Source organism: Paroedura picta, chromosome 3, assembly GCF_049243985.1.
Source record: "Paroedura picta isolate Pp20150507F chromosome 3, Ppicta_v3.0, whole genome shotgun sequence".
Lineage (NCBI taxonomy): Eukaryota > Metazoa > Chordata > Lepidosauria > Squamata > Gekkonidae > Paroedura > Paroedura picta.
The window spans coordinates 64783186-64803512 of record NC_135371.1 but is presented as its reverse complement, the minus strand read 5'-3'; the positions used below and the strand labels follow the sequence as shown (position 1 = coordinate 64803512).

The window sequence follows — 20327 nt, the reverse complement described above, 5'->3', positions numbered from 1 at the left end:
AAGGGGGGTAAGATGAAATGTGAATGAGACATAGTGTAGCCATGTCTTTGAAGGCCAACTAAAGAACTGAAGGGAACATTTGACTCAGTGATAGACCAGCACTGTTACCTGTGTACATGCCCTGCAAAATGAGGGCTGCGGCCAGATGTAGCATGTGGCATACATAGTGAGGGAGTAGGAGGATGAGGCCAGAAGTGATGTGCTGTAGCTGCAGAGGCTAGCTGGCCAGCCGTGTGCTGTAGCTGCAGAGGCTAGCTGGCTATGAGGGGAGCAGGGGGGAGGCTGCTGGAGTCAACAGGAGATGCAGCTGAAGAGCTGGCAGAGGAAGCACTGGGCAGGAGCAACACAGAGTGCCACTGTGGAGAGCTCAACTGAGGCCTCACAAGCCCGGCAGGATGTGCAGGAATTGCCTAACAATGCATGGGAGGGGCTCCCATACACACAAAACAGGGAGTGAGATGACCAAGAAAAAAAGACAGGACTGGTGTGGTGAATGGAAATGGACTTACTGGAAGATGATTAAGGACATAGGGGATGGGCTGAGAACATTGGGAGAGAGATGAATGAAACAGGAGGCTATGGCACATAGAATGTATATTACAAGCCAGAGGTGAAGAAGGGGGTGGATACCAGAATGTTATACCTGCACTAGTGTGACTGAGGGGGAACCTGGGAGGGTGGTCCTGCAGATTTGACAGGCATCGTGGTCTGAGGTCACTAAGTTTTCAGTTGGCCTAATAATATATGTTAATTCCCACTGATGAAGCTGAACAAGAAATTCATAAGGGTTATTCAACCATGAGTCTTTTCCTTTTGCATAATTTTTTCTTTTCATTTTGCCTTGGTGCAACCCCCATTTCTTTTAATTGGTTATTAATGACCTTACAGACTTGACTATTGGTGGCATTTTTACTTTTATTTATTCTGCATGTATGTGAATGAAAATCAAAGTATATTTGTACAAGTTATTGCATATCACACAGCAAAAAAATTCTAGAATATATCATTAGCATGAATCAGCACTGTCTACAACAGATTTTTTAAAAGAAGGCAGGACATTTTCTCGTAAAAGTACAGAAGTACAAAGACCACAGTTTAACATATAGTTAGATGCATGACCTTAAGAATAAAACTCAGTTTTAGATTGTGGTTAAAATGTAAACAAAAGTAGTGCTGTTGATAAAATGGAAACACAGCAATTTGCTTTCAAAGTGGAAACTAACACAAAAAGTGCTATGTGCTTTTGTTTTACAGTTAAAACCTTTCTAGTGATAAAGAACTGAATGTTAAACAAGAATGAAATCAGGCCTTATATTGTCTAGTTCATAATCCACTTTGGTTTAGCATGTTTGGCTATATACAACTTAGCAGGATCACAAGAACTCCAGAGCCTTCAGTTTATGTTGTAATAGGCTGTACTGTGAAGAGTTAACCCAAAATGGTCAAGCCTAATCAGAGCTGTCTTCATCGCTGTCTCTGATAAATGTCTTGCTATCACTCTCTGAATCTTCCTCCTCCTGGAAAAAATACCATCAATATGAAGAAGATGGGCAAGCAACATGCAAACTCTTCATTAGCACTCCGTAGCACCCCACTGTATTAGCAAAACAAAGCTCAATTGTACTGCTGATGTCTTTACTTGCATTTTTTTTAATTTATTACTTGAATTTCTTACTCACCTCTCCCTAGAGCTCGAGGCGAGTTACAACACATAAAACCCCAATACAGCCATACAATAAAACCATAAAAGCAACAATACATACAGATAGCAAGCACAATAAAACAAGATGCGGCAAAAAACTCGAACCTATTTATACCACCCCTCAATAACCCATCCTAGAGGAAGGGAGACAGAGGGCGCTAGTTGGTCTTCGCTACTGCTGCTGTAAGGGGGGCCAGATCGTCCTTGTGGCCAAGCCTCAGCCAATGACCTGGTGGAAGAGCTCCGTTTTGCAGGCCCTGCAGAATGCTGAAAGCTCCTACAAGGCCCACAACTCCTCCGGGAACTCATTCCACTAGGTCAGGGCCAGGACCGAAAAGGCCTTGGTCAAAGTCAGGCACGCTTCTCTGGCGCCGGGAACAACCAGTAAATTTGTGCCCGCAGAGTATAAGGCCCTGCAGGGGGGCATTTTATTGCCTACTAGCAATGAAGCTCATTGTATCTAACGATACAACAGATGCTAGGCACCTGGGCAGGCCAGCCTGGTGAGGCCTCCACAGGACCTGGTGGGCCTTTTCCAGGCAAGGGGGGGAGCACTGCCAGGGACTGTTCCCCCACCACCACCCCCAAAAGGCTCGCCGAGGCCTCGGCGGGCCTTTTCGGGTCAGGGGAGAAAGCTCTGGTGGGAACTTTACTCCACCCCCACATCCCAAAGGCCTTTTTTTGGAGGGGAGAAGTGCTGGCGGGGATCCTGTTCCTTCCTGCACCGCCTTGCCAATGCCTGGCAAGGCCATGGCTGGAGCTGTTTGAGGCAGCAGGAGTGCTGGCAGGGGCTCCCTCCCACTGCCCCCAGCCTTAGTCCCTGACCCTCTACCCTCCTTCCCAACTCCAGCTGCCTGCCTACCTTATTCGGGCCTGGCACCTCTTCCATATGGAATTTGGAGGGGGTCACAGCAAGAAGTGGGACATCCCTCCTGTTTGGCCGTTTGTTGGACAGCCAGCCAATCAGGGATAGGGCAGCTGGGATAGCCTCCCTGATTAGTGGTTAGGCAATCAGTCCCAGGTCCTCCCAGCACCCTTAAGAACAGATTTTGCACCACCCATTCCAAAGAGATTACTGCACAGACTGGGACAATATCTCTTTCAATGAATCCTGGGAAGAGACCCCTTGGGTGGCAAGAACTCATCCCGGCCAGAGCTCAAATGTAATCATAGATGTTTAAAAAAAACCAAGAACTCCCACCACAGAAATACCTCAGCAGGATCATCCCTGGGGAGCATGGAAGTTTCTTCCTCTTCCTGACTTTCTTGGGAAGCTTGTGAAAGGATCACACCTCCCTAGAGTAGATAAAATAAATATAAGAGGAAACCCATAATATGGCAAGTAGAGAGCTCACTGGCACAATTGTCTAGAAGCATGGGAGCTACTTTCCATAGAATGATCCCAGCTAAATCCTTTATGCTTAGGAAAGTGTGTGATTGGTATTCCAGCTATAGCTGGTAACTTGCCATCCAGCAATATTGGTTCTTTTGTATTTATTATATATCTATGATCTTCTTGTTTTTATATATTGATGTCTAGCTTCTACGTTGCCAATTTTAGGCTTTATTCTATTGGGGTTTTTTAACACAGCTTGTAAGCTGCCTATGGATCCTTACAAGGTGAAAAGGGAAGGGTAGAAGTGTTTTAATAAATACGTGCTAGTTGGAACTGGTCTGTAGTTTCTTACTCTACTGTTCTGTCAAGTTAGAGGAGAAAAAAAGAGATGCTATTTTAGCATCCTCTACCCTGCATAAGGAAGATGCAGCTTAGTTTAATATTTATATACCAACATAGCATGGGCACCTCTTATGTGAATGTTTATCTTTGATCAGACAGCTAACTCATGCTGTGTTAAAAATTCCTGATACTTGTTCAGCTCTTAAGCAGTGGCATCCTCACTTAGAAATAAGCACCTAGCCGACATGCATGGGATCAGGCTGTTCATTTTCAAGTCTATCTCAAACTGTGTCCATTTTTTAAAAATGGCAATTGACAGACATGAAACATTACCTTCCACATGCCTATGCTCACCTGCAGGTCTCTGTTTTTGAGGACGCCTACCTCAAAAGCCTTCTGACAGTGATTAAGAACCAACATTGCTTTCACTCGGTATACAAACTGCTCAAGAGTTTTCTTCAATAGAGGAACATGGTTGGTGAGTCCTGTGTCTTGGTGAATCTAAATGTGGAAGAAAAGCAGTCCTTGAGTGGACATAAACCCCATTGCTTAGTGGAGGGTTAGAGAACATCTAGATTCAAACATAAGCAAATATAAATAAATGCACTGAGTGACCTTCAGAAAATCTTTTTTCCTTAGACCATAATCAAAATTATAATGGCATGCTTCACTATGGCTTTTGCAAGAAAAGTAAAAACAAACATCTGTGTTTCTAAAAGAACATAACAAAAGTTTTATAAAATTATACCAAGTATTGTTGAAATTGTAGTTCAAGAGGTTAACAGCTGGTAGCTATAACAGTAGGAAAGTGAGAGGGGGATCAAGTTTTTCCTTGCTAGGAGACTCCCCGCCGTGGCCGCCTTACAGTTCACTGAAGCAAAGGAGCTGGCATCACAGGAACTGAAACAGCTGTGAACTCAAGGAATACAGCCAGCTGTGTCAACAAAGGCTGATCAGGTGGAGCCCCAGCTGTGTTCTCAGAATCACCACACCTGAATCAAGTAGCCCAGATTCACCCAAAGCAGCTACATAATGCCAGCAAACTTAGGGCATGCTTAATGAGCTGCCAATGTACAAAGGATTGTGATGACAGTGAGTGATGGCAGGACAACTCCCACGCAGACTGCACAGCCTGATTTAAGGAATGGCTGTGAAGAATGTAGTGAAGGATGCAATGTGGATGCAATGTGCATTGTTTCTGACACAGACTGACTCCATGCTCTTCATAGAATCATAGAATCAAGAAGTTGGAAGGGATCTAGTCCAACCCCCTGCTCAATGCAGGATCAGCCCAAAGCATCCTAAAGCATCCAAGAAGTGTATCCAACCTTTGCTTGAAGACTGCCAGTTGTCAGGATCAGTCCCTGCTCTCTGCTATGCTTGAGTTTCAGTGAACCTAAGAAACTCCATCTTGGAGTGCTGTGTCTTTGCAGAAACGTTCCCGTGTAACCGAAATGCTTATGCCTGTAGTTTTCCTTTGATTTCCCCCCTTCTTTGATCCTTGCATTTTCACATTGCATAGTCTCCCTGCTGTGAAACATTGTTGCCCGTGTTCCTGTAAACATCTTATCTGCTAGCCCGAGGCACCGGCCTGACTAAGGCCGTGCTAACTTCAACACCTTGGCAGGAAGCCTGGGATGGCACCTGGGTGAGAGGTTCCCCCCCTCCCTTGGGAACGCTTGGGTTTAGGTGGGAGAATTGTATTGATAACTGCTTGCTCTTCTGATATCGAACAGTCTTGACTTCAAATGTTATAGTGTTCAGAGCTACTTCCAATTAAAGCTTTCGTTCTATAGAAGTTTGTTTGTGAGTTTTGTCTGCGCTTGACACCAGTGAGGGGGGGAACTCACCACCTCCTTAGGCAGCCTATTCCACTGCTGAACTACTCTTGTTCCTGAACTCCTTGATGATCCCAGACTGGTTACAACGACCTTGACTTTAGACACTCCCTGTTGGCATATTGACTTCTTGGCTTCGATTCTTCAGTTTGATTTTTTATTCTCTCTGCTCTGGTAACTCTCTAGCTATTTACCTCTGGCTTGTTTACAACTGCAGCCTTGGACATTCCTTTCTGTGCAGCCTCTTCGGCTATAAGAAGCACCCAACAGTTGTTCCTGCTCAAGGCTTTCCTCCCACCTTAGCACCGTGCTGCAGCAGCAGCAAGCCTGACCAAAAAGGGTTCCAGGAAAACGACCTGCTAACCAGTCACCACCATTCAGAACTTCCCAAGAAGGTATCTTTCTAGTGCAGCACTAGAGCAATAACAAAGTGACAGGGCAGAATCCCCTAGAAAATACCTTATAACCAAATATGTAGCGCCCATGCAGTGTCCCATGCAGGAGAGAGTTAGAAAAATAAAACTACTAATTGAAGCCAAAAAAATGTCTTTATACAAAAGTTTATTATAAAAGAAAGAGAAAAAAGGAAAAGGGTGGTTGGAGTCCAAAAAACGGTAGGAAAAGGGCAAAAATAAAATATAGAGGAAAGTCATCCAGCAACACAGCAAAGAAATGTTCAAATGAAGAGCAATACAATTGAACTAAGCTAAACACATATTACTCAGGCAGTAGCAGATTTCCCAGATCAAGTGCAGAATTAACCCCCACCCAACCATCTGTGGGCCCAGTTTTTCCTGAAAATTGAAAACTGAAGGGAAAATTTCAAATATACAGATTTTTATGGTCAATAGAGTTGGGCCTAAGCTACCCTCCTTTCTAAGACTGATGAACTGATGTAGCAAATAGCATGCAAAGCCCTATCTCTAGTGACAGAGGCTACTGTTACCAATCAGAAACATCTCTATCAAGCATCTCATAATAGGTCTGAACTTCCATGATAAATGGTTGGTCTGGCCCAAATTGGATTGTCCCTGTCCAAAAGCGATTGACTCTATCAGGATGGTCCAATGTGAAATGGAAATGTTCCATATACACCGCTCTGAAATGTCGCAGTGAGGGGCGGTATATAAATCCTTACCATAAGTTCCTCTTTATAATTGAGAAAATGCCACATAGGTGGCCCTGTCAGGGTTGGAAAGGGCCATGCGGCCAGCCCTGTCTAGGTGGTGTTCGGACCCTGTCCCGGTCACTGGGCCAATCTGGATATGCCCACCTCCAGGAGCCGATCGAGAGCCGCTCACCCAGCCTCATGGCCAGAAGGCTCCTGGCCACTGAGGGGGGCGCATCGCCAGCTCCCGCCATCCCCCCGCACTCAGGCCGCCCGCCAACTGCCTGCACTGTTTTTTTTTCAACCTTTTTTTCAACCTTAAAAAGTGCCCCTTCCCCCTTCCATCCCACCTGAATGAGACCCAATAGACTGTACACAACACCCTAGTAACAAATTAATTCCAGATTGGGTAGCTCTGAGGTGTCATAATAGACGATCGGGGTCATCCCTTTGGAATCCAACTGAAACAACCAAAACCAATCAACCACCTGGAACAGAAAAAGCTAAAGCATTCAACCCAAAGCAACCAAACAAGAAACAAGAACCAGGGCACAACCCTAGAAGTTAAGCAGTTGACAACCCAAGGAGGAACACAACATCAGACATGAACAGCTCTCAATCATTGAGCCCAAATAAGGGCACAGTAAAAACAACGGGGGACCCAAGGGGGTCAGGGATTCCAATAATAAGGGGAAGAAGCAGGGACAGCGGTGGGAGAAGGCTGGACAATAGAAGGGGTTTGAGAAATGACCATGCTCGAACTCCTTCTAACCTCCGCCCCATCTCTTGGGCCACTAGGGTGGAGGCAAAGGTGAACAACCCACCTCCAACACTGATGCTGTGCAACGCCAGGTCCATCAACAACAAAGTCTCCACTCTGCAAGCGTATTTTGCAGAGCAGGGGGAAGACCTGGCGTGCCTGACGGAAACCTGGACCAGGGATGGCGAAACAGTCGCCCTTAAAGAGCTAACCCCTGCTGGGTTCTCCGTCCACCATCAGTCACAGACTGTGAGGTGGGGAGGGGGTGTGGCAATCCAGATCCGTGACAACATCTCCTTCAGGGCTCTCTCTGCGTCGAAAATCCCAGGAATTGAATGTGTTCGCCTCGGGTAGGGTACAACCGAGAGCGTGACCATCTGGCTGGTGTATTGCGCGCCCAACGCACCTTCAGATGCCCTGCCAGCCCTGCTAGAGGTGGCAGCCGCCTGGACATTACAGTCTCCTAGACTATTAATCCTGGGGGGCTTTAATGTCCATGCGGAATTGCCGTCCTCTGGCAATGGGCTGGACCTGGTGTCAGCCATGGCGACACTAGGGCTCTCGCAATTTGTTGTTGGCCCTACCCACCAGGCAGGTCACACAATGGATCTGATTTTCGATGCAGGGCTGAGCGTTACAGTTACTGCCGTGCCATGGTCGGACCGCTATACCCTGAAGACCTGGCTTAGGCTGCCACCTCCCCCTCACTTGGGCGCCGAGCAAATTTCAGCTCACCCACGGAGACTTATGGATCTGATTGGATTCCTGAATGCTCTGTGGGACCCAATGCCTCCCGGCACTTCTATAGATGGACTGGTCAGCGACCGGCATGTCAGATTGCTGGCCGCCATTGATGAGATAGCTCCCAGACGTCCTCTCTGTTCCCGTCTCAAGCGGGCCCCATGGTACACCGAGGAGCTCTGTGAGAAGAAACGGGAACTGAGACGACTAGAGCAAGTTTGGAGGAAGACCCGCGACAAAGAATTGAGAGCATCTTATAGAACGCAGTTAAGAGCCTATGAGATGGCGGTGAAGTCAGTGAAATGCAACTTTTACTCGACTAGCATCGCGTCTGCGCACTCATGCCCAGCACAACTATTTAGGGTAGTCCGATCTCTCACCGCCCTCGATGAAGGGCGACAAAACAATACCCAATTGAACATTAGCTGTGAGGCATTTGCGAGTCACTTCGCAGACAAAATCTCGACTCTCCGCCATGACCTCCCTCCAACTTTGGACACAGAAAGTGAACTGGAGGCTCCTTGGCCGTCTTTGGAGAGAACAATGAGTTACTTCAGACGACTCTCATTAAATGAAGTGGACAGGATGCTAGCAACAACGAGGCCAACCACTTGCCCTCTAGACCCATGTCCATCGTGGCTCCTAAAAACAACAGACCTAAGAATAGGAGCTCCCCTCCGGGAAATAATCAACAGGAGAATTCCCGGAGGGATTAAAAGAGGCAGTGGTACACCTGTTGCTCAAAAAACCATCCTTGGCTCCGCAGGAGCCTGACAACTACTGCCCTGTCTCGTATCTGGCGTTTCTGGGGAAGTTGGTTGAAAGGGCTGCTGCGGGCCAAATATCAGCATTCCTGGAGGAAACTTCAGGCCTTAACCCGTTTCAGTCGGGCTTCCGGCCTGGCCATGGGGTGGAGACAGCACTAATCGCCATGACGGATGACCTCCGCTGCCAGCTGGACCGAGGTGGGTCACCAGCATTTGACACAGTCAATCATGAGCTCCTAGGTCACCACCTTGCCGACGCTGGGATACGGGGGGACAGCCCTCAGATGGCTGATCCTCCAGGGTCGCGGACAGAGGGTAACAATAGGAGAGAGAGTATCTAGCCGTCACCAGCTCACGTGTGGAGTCCCAACAAGGAGCAGTCCTCTCTCCTATCCTATTTAATATCTTCATGCGCCCTCTTGCTCAGCTGGTGCGGAGGTTTGGGCTGGGTTGCCACCAATACGCAGATGACACCCAGCTCTTCCTCCTGAAGGATGACTGCCCTGACTCTTCCCCAGAATCTTTAGCCAGATGCCTGGAAGCAGTGAAAAAATGGATCAAGCAGAGTTGTCTGAAGCTCAATCCTGCAAAGACAGAGGTCCTGCGGTTGGGTAGGAAGGGACCATGGAAGGAAGTGCGCCTGCCCACCCTGGACGGAGTGCAGCTCCTAGCGATTCACTCCGCCACGAACCTGGGCGTGGTCCTTGATGCTTTCCTTACAATGGAAGCCCAGGTCACGAAGGTAGCACGGCTGGCATTTTGCCACGTCCGCCAAGCCAAACTACTAGCGCCATACCTGGAACCTTGCCACAGTGATCCATGTGATGGTCACCTCCAGACTGGACTTCTGCAACTACCCTTATCCTTCATCCAGAAGCTACAACTGGTGCAGAATGCCGCGGCCAGGATTCTCACTAAGAAATCATGGAGACCTCATATCCGGCCGGTACTCCAAGAACTCGGTTGGCTCAAAGTTGAATTCCGGATTAAGCTTAAGGTTTTGGTAATCACCTTTAAGGCCATGCGCGGTCTGGGCCCAGTGTATCTGAGAGACCGCCTCCCTGCCTATACTCCCAGAAGAGCTCTACACTCTGCCACCTCCAACTGGCTACGGATCCCTGGCCCTAAAGAGGCACGTCGGGCCTCAACAAGGGCCAGGGCCTCTTCAGTCCTGGCCCCCACCTGGTGGAATAAGCTCCCCGAAGAGATCAGGGCCCTGCCAGAACTTCCACAATTCCGCAGGGCCTGCAAAAAGGAGCTCTTCCACCAGGCATTTGGTGGAGCCGACTGAGCCATAACAGCTACAGGTGCTCCCAGACTGAGGGACCAAACCTACTGAGAGATTGTCAAGATATTGTTGAAGTGCCGTTTTAATTGTTCCAGTTGATGTGTTGTTGTTATTGTTATATTGTTACATTGATTTTGATAGTGTTCTATGTGAATGTTCAAAAATGTTTTATGTAAACCGCCCAGAGCTGTAGGGAAGGGCGGTATAAAAATATAAATAAATAAACAAACAAACAAACAAATATTCCGATCAGCAATATTCGCAAGGTGATCACTCAGCGCTTGATGCAATCCAAGCAAACGATACCTCATTACTACCTCTCTGTTGTTGTGGACATGGGAGAAATACTGGTGCTAAGGAAAGAGCTCAACCAGGAGACACCAGAGAACGTTAAACTCTCTGTCAATTACTTCATTATTAAGGCTTCAGTGCTGGCTTGCCTGAAGGTGCCTGAAGCAAATTCCTCTTGGCTGGACAGTCATTAGGCAGAATCATGTGGTTGATATCAGCGTTGCAGTCAGTACCCCAGCAGGGCTCATAACTCCAATTGTGTTCAGCGTGCACGCAAAGGGATTGGGATTCGCCACCTAAGCTGCGCCGCCCAGGGAACATAGCCTCCTGGAGGGCCCTTTCCCTCCCTGCTGGGCCCGCCAAGGTGTCTCGCCATGCCCTCGACGTGGCTTGGGCCCTTCCCTGCCCAAGCCACGCCACCCAGGGACCACGGCCTCCGGGAGGGAGCTTTCCCTCCCTCCTGATCCCGCCAAGGCTTTCCCTCCCTCCCTGCTGCGCCATCAGCCCTTCCCCGATCGACCCGCGCCACCTGGAGAACGCGTCCTCCAGCCCCCACCATTCCTTCCCTGCTTCGCCCGCAGCCCTTACAAAGCCCATTTTCACAAATGGGCTTTTCTGCTAGTCAAATGAATAAATAAATGGGTCATTCAATGTAAACTCCCAAGGGTCAAAGACCCAGACACTCTAGGTGGTACTCTTGCCCTAGCAAAGCTGTAGGGTTTCTATCACAGTAACTTATAGGGCAAATTAATTATTCTGAAGGATGCAGCATACTCCTAGTTGTCAGCTGTACAGGCAAATATCACTACACAAACTCTGACTACTGGACTTGGCAGCAGTGTTTGTGTAATTATTTATTATTATACTAGCAAGAAAGAAAGAAAGATGGGGAAGAAATGGAGATAGTGACAGATTTTATTTTCCTGGGCTCCAAGATCACTGCAGATGGGGACTGCAGCAAAGAAATTAAAAGACGCTTGCTCCTGGGGAGGAAAGCTATGGCAAATCTAGACAGCATCCTAAAAAGCAGAGACATCACCCTACCAACAAAAGTGCGTTTAGTCAAGGCTATGGTCTTCCCAGTTGCAATGTATGGCTGCGAGAGTTGGACCATAAGGAAGGCCGAGCGTCAAAGAATTGAGGCTTTTGAACTCTGGTGCTGGAGAAGACTCTTGCGAGTCCCTTGGACTGCAAGGCGAACAAACCGGTCAGTCCTAGAGGAGATCAACCCTGACTGCTCTTTAGAAGGCCAGATCCTGAAGATGAAACTCAAATACTTTGGCCACCTCATGAGAAGGAAGGACTCCCTGGAGAAGAGCCTAATGCTGGGAGCGATTGAGGGCAAAAGAAGAAGGGGACGACAGAGAATGAGGTGGCTGGATGGAGTCACTGAAGCAGTAGGTGCAAACTTAAATGGACTCCGGGGAATGGTAGAGGACAGGAAGGCCTGGAGGATCATTGTCCATGGGGTCGCGATGGGTCGGACACGACTTCGCACATAACAACAACAACAACAAGCAAGAAAGTCCGTTGCAAGCAGGAATGCAATGGGCACTGGGACCCAGGGAACACCGGGAGGTGTAGATCTCTCTCTGTCTGTCTCTCTCCCTCTCACTGTGTGCCTCGCAGCAGAAGGCATAACAGGTAACTAGGAGGGAACGAGGGCTGGTGTGCAGTTTGGGGCAGCTCTCTCTGACTCTCCCTCCATTGCTGCTGGGGCAGCTCTCTCTGTGTTTCTGTCAGCAGCTTGGGGCAGCTCTCTCTGTGTCTGTGCCTCGCAGCAGGAGCGATAGGAGGGAATGAGGACTCGTGTTCAGTCTGGCAGGGCTCTATATGTCTCTCTCTGTCTCTGGCGTGTCTGAGAGGAACATGGCTAGCGTCCAGGGAGGGAGGGTGGCAGCTGTAAGGGCAGGGCGAATCGGGGCAGCCAGCAATGCTGGCTACACCCTGATTGGCCCTATTCCACCTTGGACTGCCGGACACATACTACCCGCAAAGCTGTTTCCCAAATATATAGAAGAAACATGGAAAAGGAACCATGGATAAGGATTTATTAACCACATACTCACCCAGCTGACTCAAGGCAGTGTACAGCAAAAAATAACAGTAAAAACCAAACATAAAAACAATAGAACCATCCCCACACAATCCCTAATACCCCTTAAATCACACTAGTCCCTTACAACTATGTGTTGGGTTGGAATCTTGCCTGGCCACCATACAAACCTAGCTGCTGATCAGAGTTGTAGATCATTAACAACAGCAATAATGCATAACTGTAAACTGCGTTCCGCAGTATAAATAAAAGGCTAAGGTGTGGGGGGTGGGCTTAATCCATGATGGGGGGGCAACAATTGGCCCCTTGGAGCTGGACTGACAAACAGAGGGGCCAATTGGAAGGCGCTTTGCGCCTTCCAATTGGTCCCTCCGCTTGTCAGTCTGGGGCCAAGGGGCCAATCCGGAGCAGTGTGCAGCCAGGGGCCAATCCGATTGGGCCCTCATCAGGACAGACAAGAGTTCCGTCCAGTCAGGAGGCGCAAAGCACCTCCCAACCCGCCCACCCAGGGGCAATCTGGAGACATGGCTGCCAGTCTGCTCCTGACCACCGCAGGGAGAGGAGGTCAGTAGAGCTGCCAAGGGGGATGAGAACGGCGGCTTGGACAGACTGTGCCAGCCCTTTTCGCCCCAAGGCTGTCCTAACTGTCATGTCCAACTGTAAATTGCCTCAGAACCCTGACAGAGCTGGCAGGAGGTCCCCCCCCCCCTTTCAGGCCTGCTGCGAAGGAGCCTCTGACAGGCCCTGGCTGAGGTGAGGGAGGCCTTTCCAAGAGCAACGCAGGGGAGCCTGAGGGCCTTCCTTTTGAGGGGGGGGGACTTTCCCCTTCTGTCAAACAGTTGGCCGACAGGGAGGCCACAGAAAAGCCCCTTCTCTAAAGTGACTGTTTTCAAGCTTGGCCTGGTAAATAAAAACTCCTATGAACTCAAAGACAAAAGTGGCCCAGAATTTCAAGTGTATTTTGCTTTACAGGATAGTAAACAGTGAGACTTTGGTGGAAACTAGGTGATCCACCTTTATTAGGCAACGACTTGGCCTTGCAGACAACAACAGGGACTGTAATTGCCAGAAATAGGTCTCAGGCTTCAGAAGGGCAGACATCACCAGCCAAGTAACCAAGTGGATTCTGGGGCCATGTGCATTCCTTTTGAAGGGGTGCATGAGAGGGGAGAGAGTTTTCCCGTCAGCCTAACTGCCTAGAGATGAGCTGTACTTCCAGAGTATTCTCGGATCCCACCTGGAGGCTGGCTTTCCTAAACCTCAAGGGGATACAATGCTACACAGTCACCCCTCCAAAGTAGCCATTTTTGCCTGCAGAGCTGGTCTGTATAGTCTGGAGATGAGCAGCAATTCCAGGCCCCACCTGGAGGTTGGCTGTCCCTGGTCTGAACATATTCCTTGAAGTCTGAAAGTGGGGTCTCAAAGTGTGTAATGCCCCCACAGCTACCTAGCCACCCCCTGACATATTTTAGGTCAAGAAAACATTGCAGAGAGGAGGTAAGGTTGCCAGATTGGTGTAGATCCATCTTCTGGAATTCCACACTACCTAGGTGTGCATAAACCTGTAAGGTCAAGACTACTGTGCACAGAGGGACCTCCTCTTAGGGTTGCCATCTTCTAAGTGAGGCTCTCTACCCCACGACCCTAATGGGGAGTCTGCTATGGGGAGAGGAAGGGAAGGCGATTTGAAACTGCTTTGAGATACCCGAAGCCTGCTGGGTCACTGCGGCCCATTCCCAGTTCTCTCAGACCTCTCACAGCCCCACATCCCTCACAGGTTGTCTATTGTGAAAAGACGAAGGGAAAAGGTGTTTGTAAACCACTTTTGAGATTCCTTTGGGTAGTAAACAGCAGGGTACAAAAATCCAGCTCTTCTTCTTCTAAGGAGCAGCCGTGAAAGAAGCATTTGGCCACATAACATTTTATCAACAGTAAAAAGTAGACACCTGTGTATTGTAACTGCCCCATGTGTATTAGGGCAGGGGGACAAGAAGGGAAATAATGTTGAATGCAGAACTGGGAGGAATTGGTTGCCATGTAATTTCCCCCTAAGAAGAGTCTCCAGTCTGATTTTCCCTTCACATATCTGAAGACATGGCTCTGGAAAGCTCATCTGTAACCACTATGCCACAATTCCCAAAGGTCAGTCCTCTCCCACACTCAATGAACATTCCAAACCACAGGTTCTTGACACCCATCTCTCCACAACCATGCCCTCATTTGTCACCACACCACCACAACTTCCCACACAACACACATTCAACCCCATGCCCTTACAGACTGGACAACTCCTCCCCTTCCTCTTCCCACTGCCAAGCTCTAGCACCCATTTTATTCCTGGATAAAATGGGCTTTGCCTCTAGTGTCGGTATAAAACAGCAGCTGACACAGTAACCATACAACACAGTATCCCTAGATCCCTCGATCTATTAACCAGGGCTGGACTTCAGACAGGGAAATCTGCCCAAGAGGGTTAGCTATGGCTATTGTCTAGGTCTCTGCTATACTTCATAATTGGTTTTAGTGCATTATTTAATATTATTATTGACCATAGAGGAAGACCCAGTAGGGTCGAAATGTGTTTGGTCTGTTCTTGTGCAGTTAGATCTATAGATTTTTATAGTTGTTACTTTATTTTTAACCTAATATTGGTACACTTTAATAAATAATTATAAAAAATTTATATTGTTTTATAGCTCAACTTTTGAGTTCCTGACTTCGTTAAGGTTAGGGTTTCATTCCCTTTTTGGCTTTGCATAGGGCTCTGCAAAACCAGGGCTTCCAAAAAGTCTTTAAAAACAACTAATTTTGGGTGAACCCCCACCGCTAGTGACATTTATACCTAAATTGATGTTGTAAAAAAACCAGCACACTGCTTGTAGCCCTACCCCTTACCTTGGAATGGCCACACATGTGATGGAGTTGTCTGGTGCTCAGCTGTAAATTTTTCAGCAAACTCTGCACATCTTTCTGCAAACCCAACAGAGTCAGTTATAACTGCAAATGTATGACTCAATAGAATATATTGAAGCAGTCAGGATAACCCAGAACACTCAAAAGAAAGTTACAGTCTCAAATCCCTGAGAAGTATGCCTGTTTGTCTGAAGCATTCACATGCTCCACTTTTAAGTGGGCACCGGTGCTCTCTCATTGCCTTGTGCAAAACCTGCCAATCTAGCTTCTGAGTTTCTGAGCTGACTGGGGTTCACAAGTCATTCAAAAAGTTTTCTTTGCCACTCTGAATAAGCACATCAGCCTTTTAGCAAAAGTCATAAATACCTGGAGCTCAAAATATGGAGAGCTGAAGGTTATGACCGCTGTGGCCCAAAACCTGTTGGATATTAAGGCTTGGTAAAGTCTTAATATTCTTAAAGTTAGCAGAGTGCCTTGATGAGGCAAGTAACGCAGCGGCTGGCAGAGTGCGTGTGGAGTGTAAACAACAAACAAGGAACACATTCACAAACGTGGTACTTAAGTAATATAACAACTGTTTAATAAAGAACTTAATCCTACATACTTAGAGGTAAAGATAAGGTTCCTATTCTAGTCTAAATAGCTGGATGGAGAGAGATGCTTGAGGCATCTCCTTGCCATCCTTTTGCTTGCTGGAGAGGTGGAGGAGAAAGAGAATGGGGACTGTGGAAACAGGAAATTACCCTCTAGGGACAGGTCAGTGAGATCAAAGGTGAGAGTGGTCAGTGTCCTATCTATCTCACTAACTCTATGGCAAGAGAGTTCCTGCTTACACCCCACAAGTCAGGAGACATTGCACAGAGAGTTGTTTTCCAACAAAACAGATGCCTAAAAATGGAACACATGATGTAATTATTAAATGAGATACTATCTAACTTGAGAAAGATTTGTCATAAAGGAAATGTATTTCTTTGTTTCACTGCTGGTACCAAGCTAAATTATGTCAAATAGTTTTTAGCAGAATGGCATCTTTTTGTGTGGGGATCACACCACTCACAGCTCACCCTGCTTTTCTGAAGCAACCATTAGGTTCTCCCCCACATTTCTGTCAATTTATGCATATCCAATATCCATGTTCTGGGTTGAATTAGAGCCACCACGAGTTGCTCAGTCTGTATCCAGACAAATAAAATCCTCTAGGATTCTTACCCTATGCTTTTTAAAGCTGCAGTCCAAGAGGGGCATACCAAGTTTCAAGAATGTTTCCATGAACAGACGGCCATACTGGGGGGGAAAAATAGAAAGGTGGAAAATGCATCAGATACCTTTTTCTTACTTTGTGTGGCTATTTTGTACAAAAGTCAAACTGAAACGGAGCCATAGGATGAGAGCCTCATGGAAATCCTAGGGTGGTTGGGGATTTAGGCATTGAAAAAGGTCACTTTGGGGAATGTCAAAGGTTTGAACCTCCTCTTAGTTTGTAACAATAGCTGTTTATCCTAGAGTTAAATATGAATGAAATAGCTCCTCACAAAATAGCATGACAACCATTCTTGTGAATCTGTGAACTCCAACTCTGTACTAGGGAAATATATTTTGGTGGAAGGATGCATCAGAAGGAACAAAGCATCAGGGAGTGTGATGGAAGAAATGAGGAAAAAGTGCCTGCCAGGGTGCTTGAAAAGGAGAGGGAATTAATTAGGAAGGCCAGAACTGTTCAAGCTGATAGAATTAGAATAATTCCTTTACTTGTGATCTGTATGAAGCAATGGCTAAGCAAAGACCCATGACAGTCACACAAGCAGCAAAACAGACTAGGTGTTCTCAGCAGATTCCTGTGTGATAGCAGTTGTTGAAGGTTCTTTTCAGAGAACCCAGTTTAAGGAAGCTTCTCAGCAAGGAAAGGCATCTTTTCCTCTTTGCTTTGGTCACAGGGAGACTGTGAGGCCTGTACTTTCAAGAATCAGGCAAACACAGCTGCTGGCTATTGAGAAGGCAAAAAGTTGTGTCTTCTTGAGATTTATTAAATGCAACCCTAAATAATTTTGCAGGTATTCAATCCCGCTTTCTATTGCTTCTTCAGTGGTTGCAATTATAGTCTATAATGAAAGCAACACATTATGTAAAGTAACAAAATCATATTTTCATCTGTGGCCAGGAGAGCACACCCTAACACTTTTAAATAAATTATACACAAAAATCTATCCAGATCCACAGTTAACCTACCTTAATATAACATCATTGTACAACTTTTTGCCTATTGGTTTCATTTGCTTTGGGTGTATTTCTACAAGAAACCAATGGTGTTTCTTCATATGGGCTGTTGAAAAGGGGCTAGGCCAGCAGTTGTAAGCCATTACTGCACTGGAAAGAGTCTGGATTTCTGGGCTTGTAGTATCTGATTTTCACTCACCTTCAGACAAACATTGAGCACAGGCCTACTGTCAAATACCTGTTTGGAAAGAACAAAAAGGCTGAAAGCAAAACAGTTAAAAACTAGGGTGTTAATCATCCTCCTTCTTGAGGATCCAGGTACTATGAAATGATAAGTTCCTTGCACCTCTCCCTGATCTGTACCACAAATAAAGCCAGACAAGAATGGTGGATGGAGTTGGGACTCATAGTATACCTGATTGGCTGTCCAATGAACAGCCAATCAGGTAGGCTGTCCCACCCGATTGGCCGTCCATCCAACAAACGGTCAATCAGGTAGACTGTCCTGCTCCTGGCCACATCCCCCTCCACTGGATTGCCTATGAGAGGTAAGGAAGCCAGTGAGCTGGGAGGAGGGGAAAGGTCCTGGAACTGCAGCCAGGACCGGGGCCTGGGAGGGAATAGAGCCCAGCCCTGGCCACATTGGTGCATGGGGTGGGGGGAGAAGGCTGCAACCCACACCAGTGCTCCCTCCACACCCAAAAGACCCGCCACAGTCTCTCCAGGCCTTGGTGGGCCTGCCTGGGAAGGGGGGGGAGGCAGAAAGCAAGTCCCTGCCAGTACTCCTCCCGCCTGAAGAAGGCCCAAGGCTAGTGCCCATTGTATTTTAAATTACAACAGGCTATTTTGCTAGTATTTGTTATATTGGCCTGTGTCTCATCTTTGGAACAAAATTTCATGCTGTTATCTGAGACACTGGTTTGCAAATTATGTGAAACTTTTTTTCTCTGTTAGCTCAAGTGTGATTCACATGAAGAGGTAATGCTCAGTGATAGTGAACACATGTTTTGCATGCTTACAGTGCCTGGCTGAACTACTGGTATGTCCTGTTATTAGTAGGACTGGGAAGAACCACTACTTTTCTCAGTTGATCACTGGAGTAAATGAGTCTTTCGTATAAAGTGACATAAAAACTGGATATGTAGTTCAAGTTAGCATTCGCTATAAGGAATTTACATATTTCACCCGTACTTCCTAAATATTGCTCCTTAAGACGGCTTTCTGCTGTTTTCCTTGCATATTTCCCTTGGTTTGCAAAGTGCAATTATGCCTAATATAGATATAGATATCTTTCCTAATGAGGGGCACAGAGAAGGTTATGTCACTATGGGCCCTCAGCCTAGAAGGCATGAAAGGTATATAGAAAGTTTTCACTGACCATGAGAAAGTGTTACCTTTCAACTAAAACTTGGCTACCAAAATTGGCTACAAAAATTACCATGCAATATCATTGTAGAATCCACTGTATAGGAAACATTGTAGATAATTGCTTATTTTGATTTCACAAACAAGGACTACTTACCTTAACTAAATTAACAAGGATGTGGAAAACCCTCACAGCCATGTTCCAACGTAGCAGCTTTTCTAGCTGTACCTGTGCAATGGCAATACAGTAGATAACCCCTTTTCAAACATCATTCTAGTGCTGCCACCAAGGAAGTGAATGTCCCCATGTATTCAGAAGCAGAAGATATGGTCAAACAGCATAGACCTTGTTGGGTAATGCTATGTTCAAACATCACCACATCAGTCATATTAACAGAACCATTTCTCCCCAAGTCTATTTTTCTATTTGAATCTAATAGTTCTACTTGTTTAGATGTTGCAGGGCTGCATTTTATATTCCAAACTCTTTTTCTATTCTGTCTCCTCACCCTAAGAAGCCCAGCCTCAATCCAAATTTCTTTGACAGAAAGCAAAATGCTATACTAAGAAAATGCAGATTCTGTACCAAAAGTTAAACTTCTGCCAGTAAATAATCTGTCAGTTTATTCAGTTTTAATGTTCTATATAGAGTTACTCCAACCCAAGCCAACTAAAATCAACTGGGGTAAACTTTGGATAGGGTTGCACTGTTTGCTGGCTTACCTCACTAGACTCTGATGATCTTCCAGCAGGAATGCTCCTCACTAAGCCTTCTAGCTGAGCCATCATCACTCGGAAGAAAACTGGAAATGTTTGCCTGATGAAAAGGCATTGGGAAGAAGAGAAGCTAGAACTCACTCCATCACAGATTAATAACTTATTTCTGGAACATTTATATCCTATTTGCATTTCCCCCCTTAAGAATTGCTTTAAGTCTTTGTGCCATACTTACTCAGCAGGAAAACAGTCTTGGATAGATTGTCAAACATGATTAATGGGATTTAAGATGGTGTGTATTCCACATTGTACACATTCCACATGACCTCTGATTGCAGGGAAAAATTGGGCTTCCAACTCCATAGGCTTTACTTCTTCAGAATATTTTGTAGAGATGGAGGAATCAATGTATCCTTTATTTTTATGTAGGTCATTTACAAATAATGCACAACCTAAATCTAGTCTAAATTAGCTGCATGGATGTCTTTACCTGGTCAAAGTTGGGTAAATCGAAGAGTAGCTGTCTTTAGAAGAATTAATCAGCTCTGGAATCCCAATGCTGGAAATGTCTTCTATAGCTTTCAATACACTGTCTGTGTGCTCTAAATAGATACTGGAAGGAATAGTTGTTTATGAAAATTACAGTGTTTAATAATGGTATTAGTCCTTTGTAAGGTTTCAGTCCTCACTACTTGACGAAGAGTTGGTTTTTATACCCAGCTTTTTTTTCACTGCCTGAAGGGGTCTCAAAGCAGCTTACAATTGATTTCCCTTCCTCTCCCCATAACAGACACCCTGTGAGGTAAGCGAGGCTGAGAAGGCCCTATTATTAATACTTGGTCAGAACAGCACTATCAGGACTGTGATGAGCCCAAAGTCACCCAGCTGG

At 46.4% G+C, this 20327-nt stretch overlaps 1 protein-coding gene across 6 annotated transcripts in view; it reads right to left on the bottom strand.

Moving 5' to 3' along the window:
• Positions 1-895: 895 nt before the first annotated feature.
• FANCD2 (FA complementation group D2) overlaps positions 896-20327 on the bottom strand; it is a 114710-nt gene continuing 95278 nt past the window's right edge. For 5 of the 6 annotated variants that reach the window (XM_077326059.1, XM_077326062.1, XM_077326064.1 and 2 more), the window contains 9 exons: positions 19929-20051; positions 19445-19538; positions 18879-18950; positions 17556-17594; positions 16352-16426; positions 15125-15199; positions 3735-3881; positions 2915-2998; positions 896-1517 (listed from right to left, as the gene is read on the bottom strand). In XM_077326059.1, the coding sequence (XP_077182174.1) occupies positions 1449-1517; positions 2915-2998; positions 3735-3881; positions 15125-15199; positions 16352-16426; positions 17556-17594; positions 18879-18950; positions 19445-19538; positions 19929-20051 (778 nt within the window). In that variant the 3' untranslated portion in view covers positions 896-1448. The remainder of the gene's footprint in view (positions 1518-2914; positions 2999-3734; positions 3882-15124; positions 15200-16351; positions 16427-17555; positions 17595-18878; positions 18951-19444; positions 19539-19928; positions 20052-20327) is intronic. The other variant, XM_077326061.1, reaches the window with a different exon arrangement.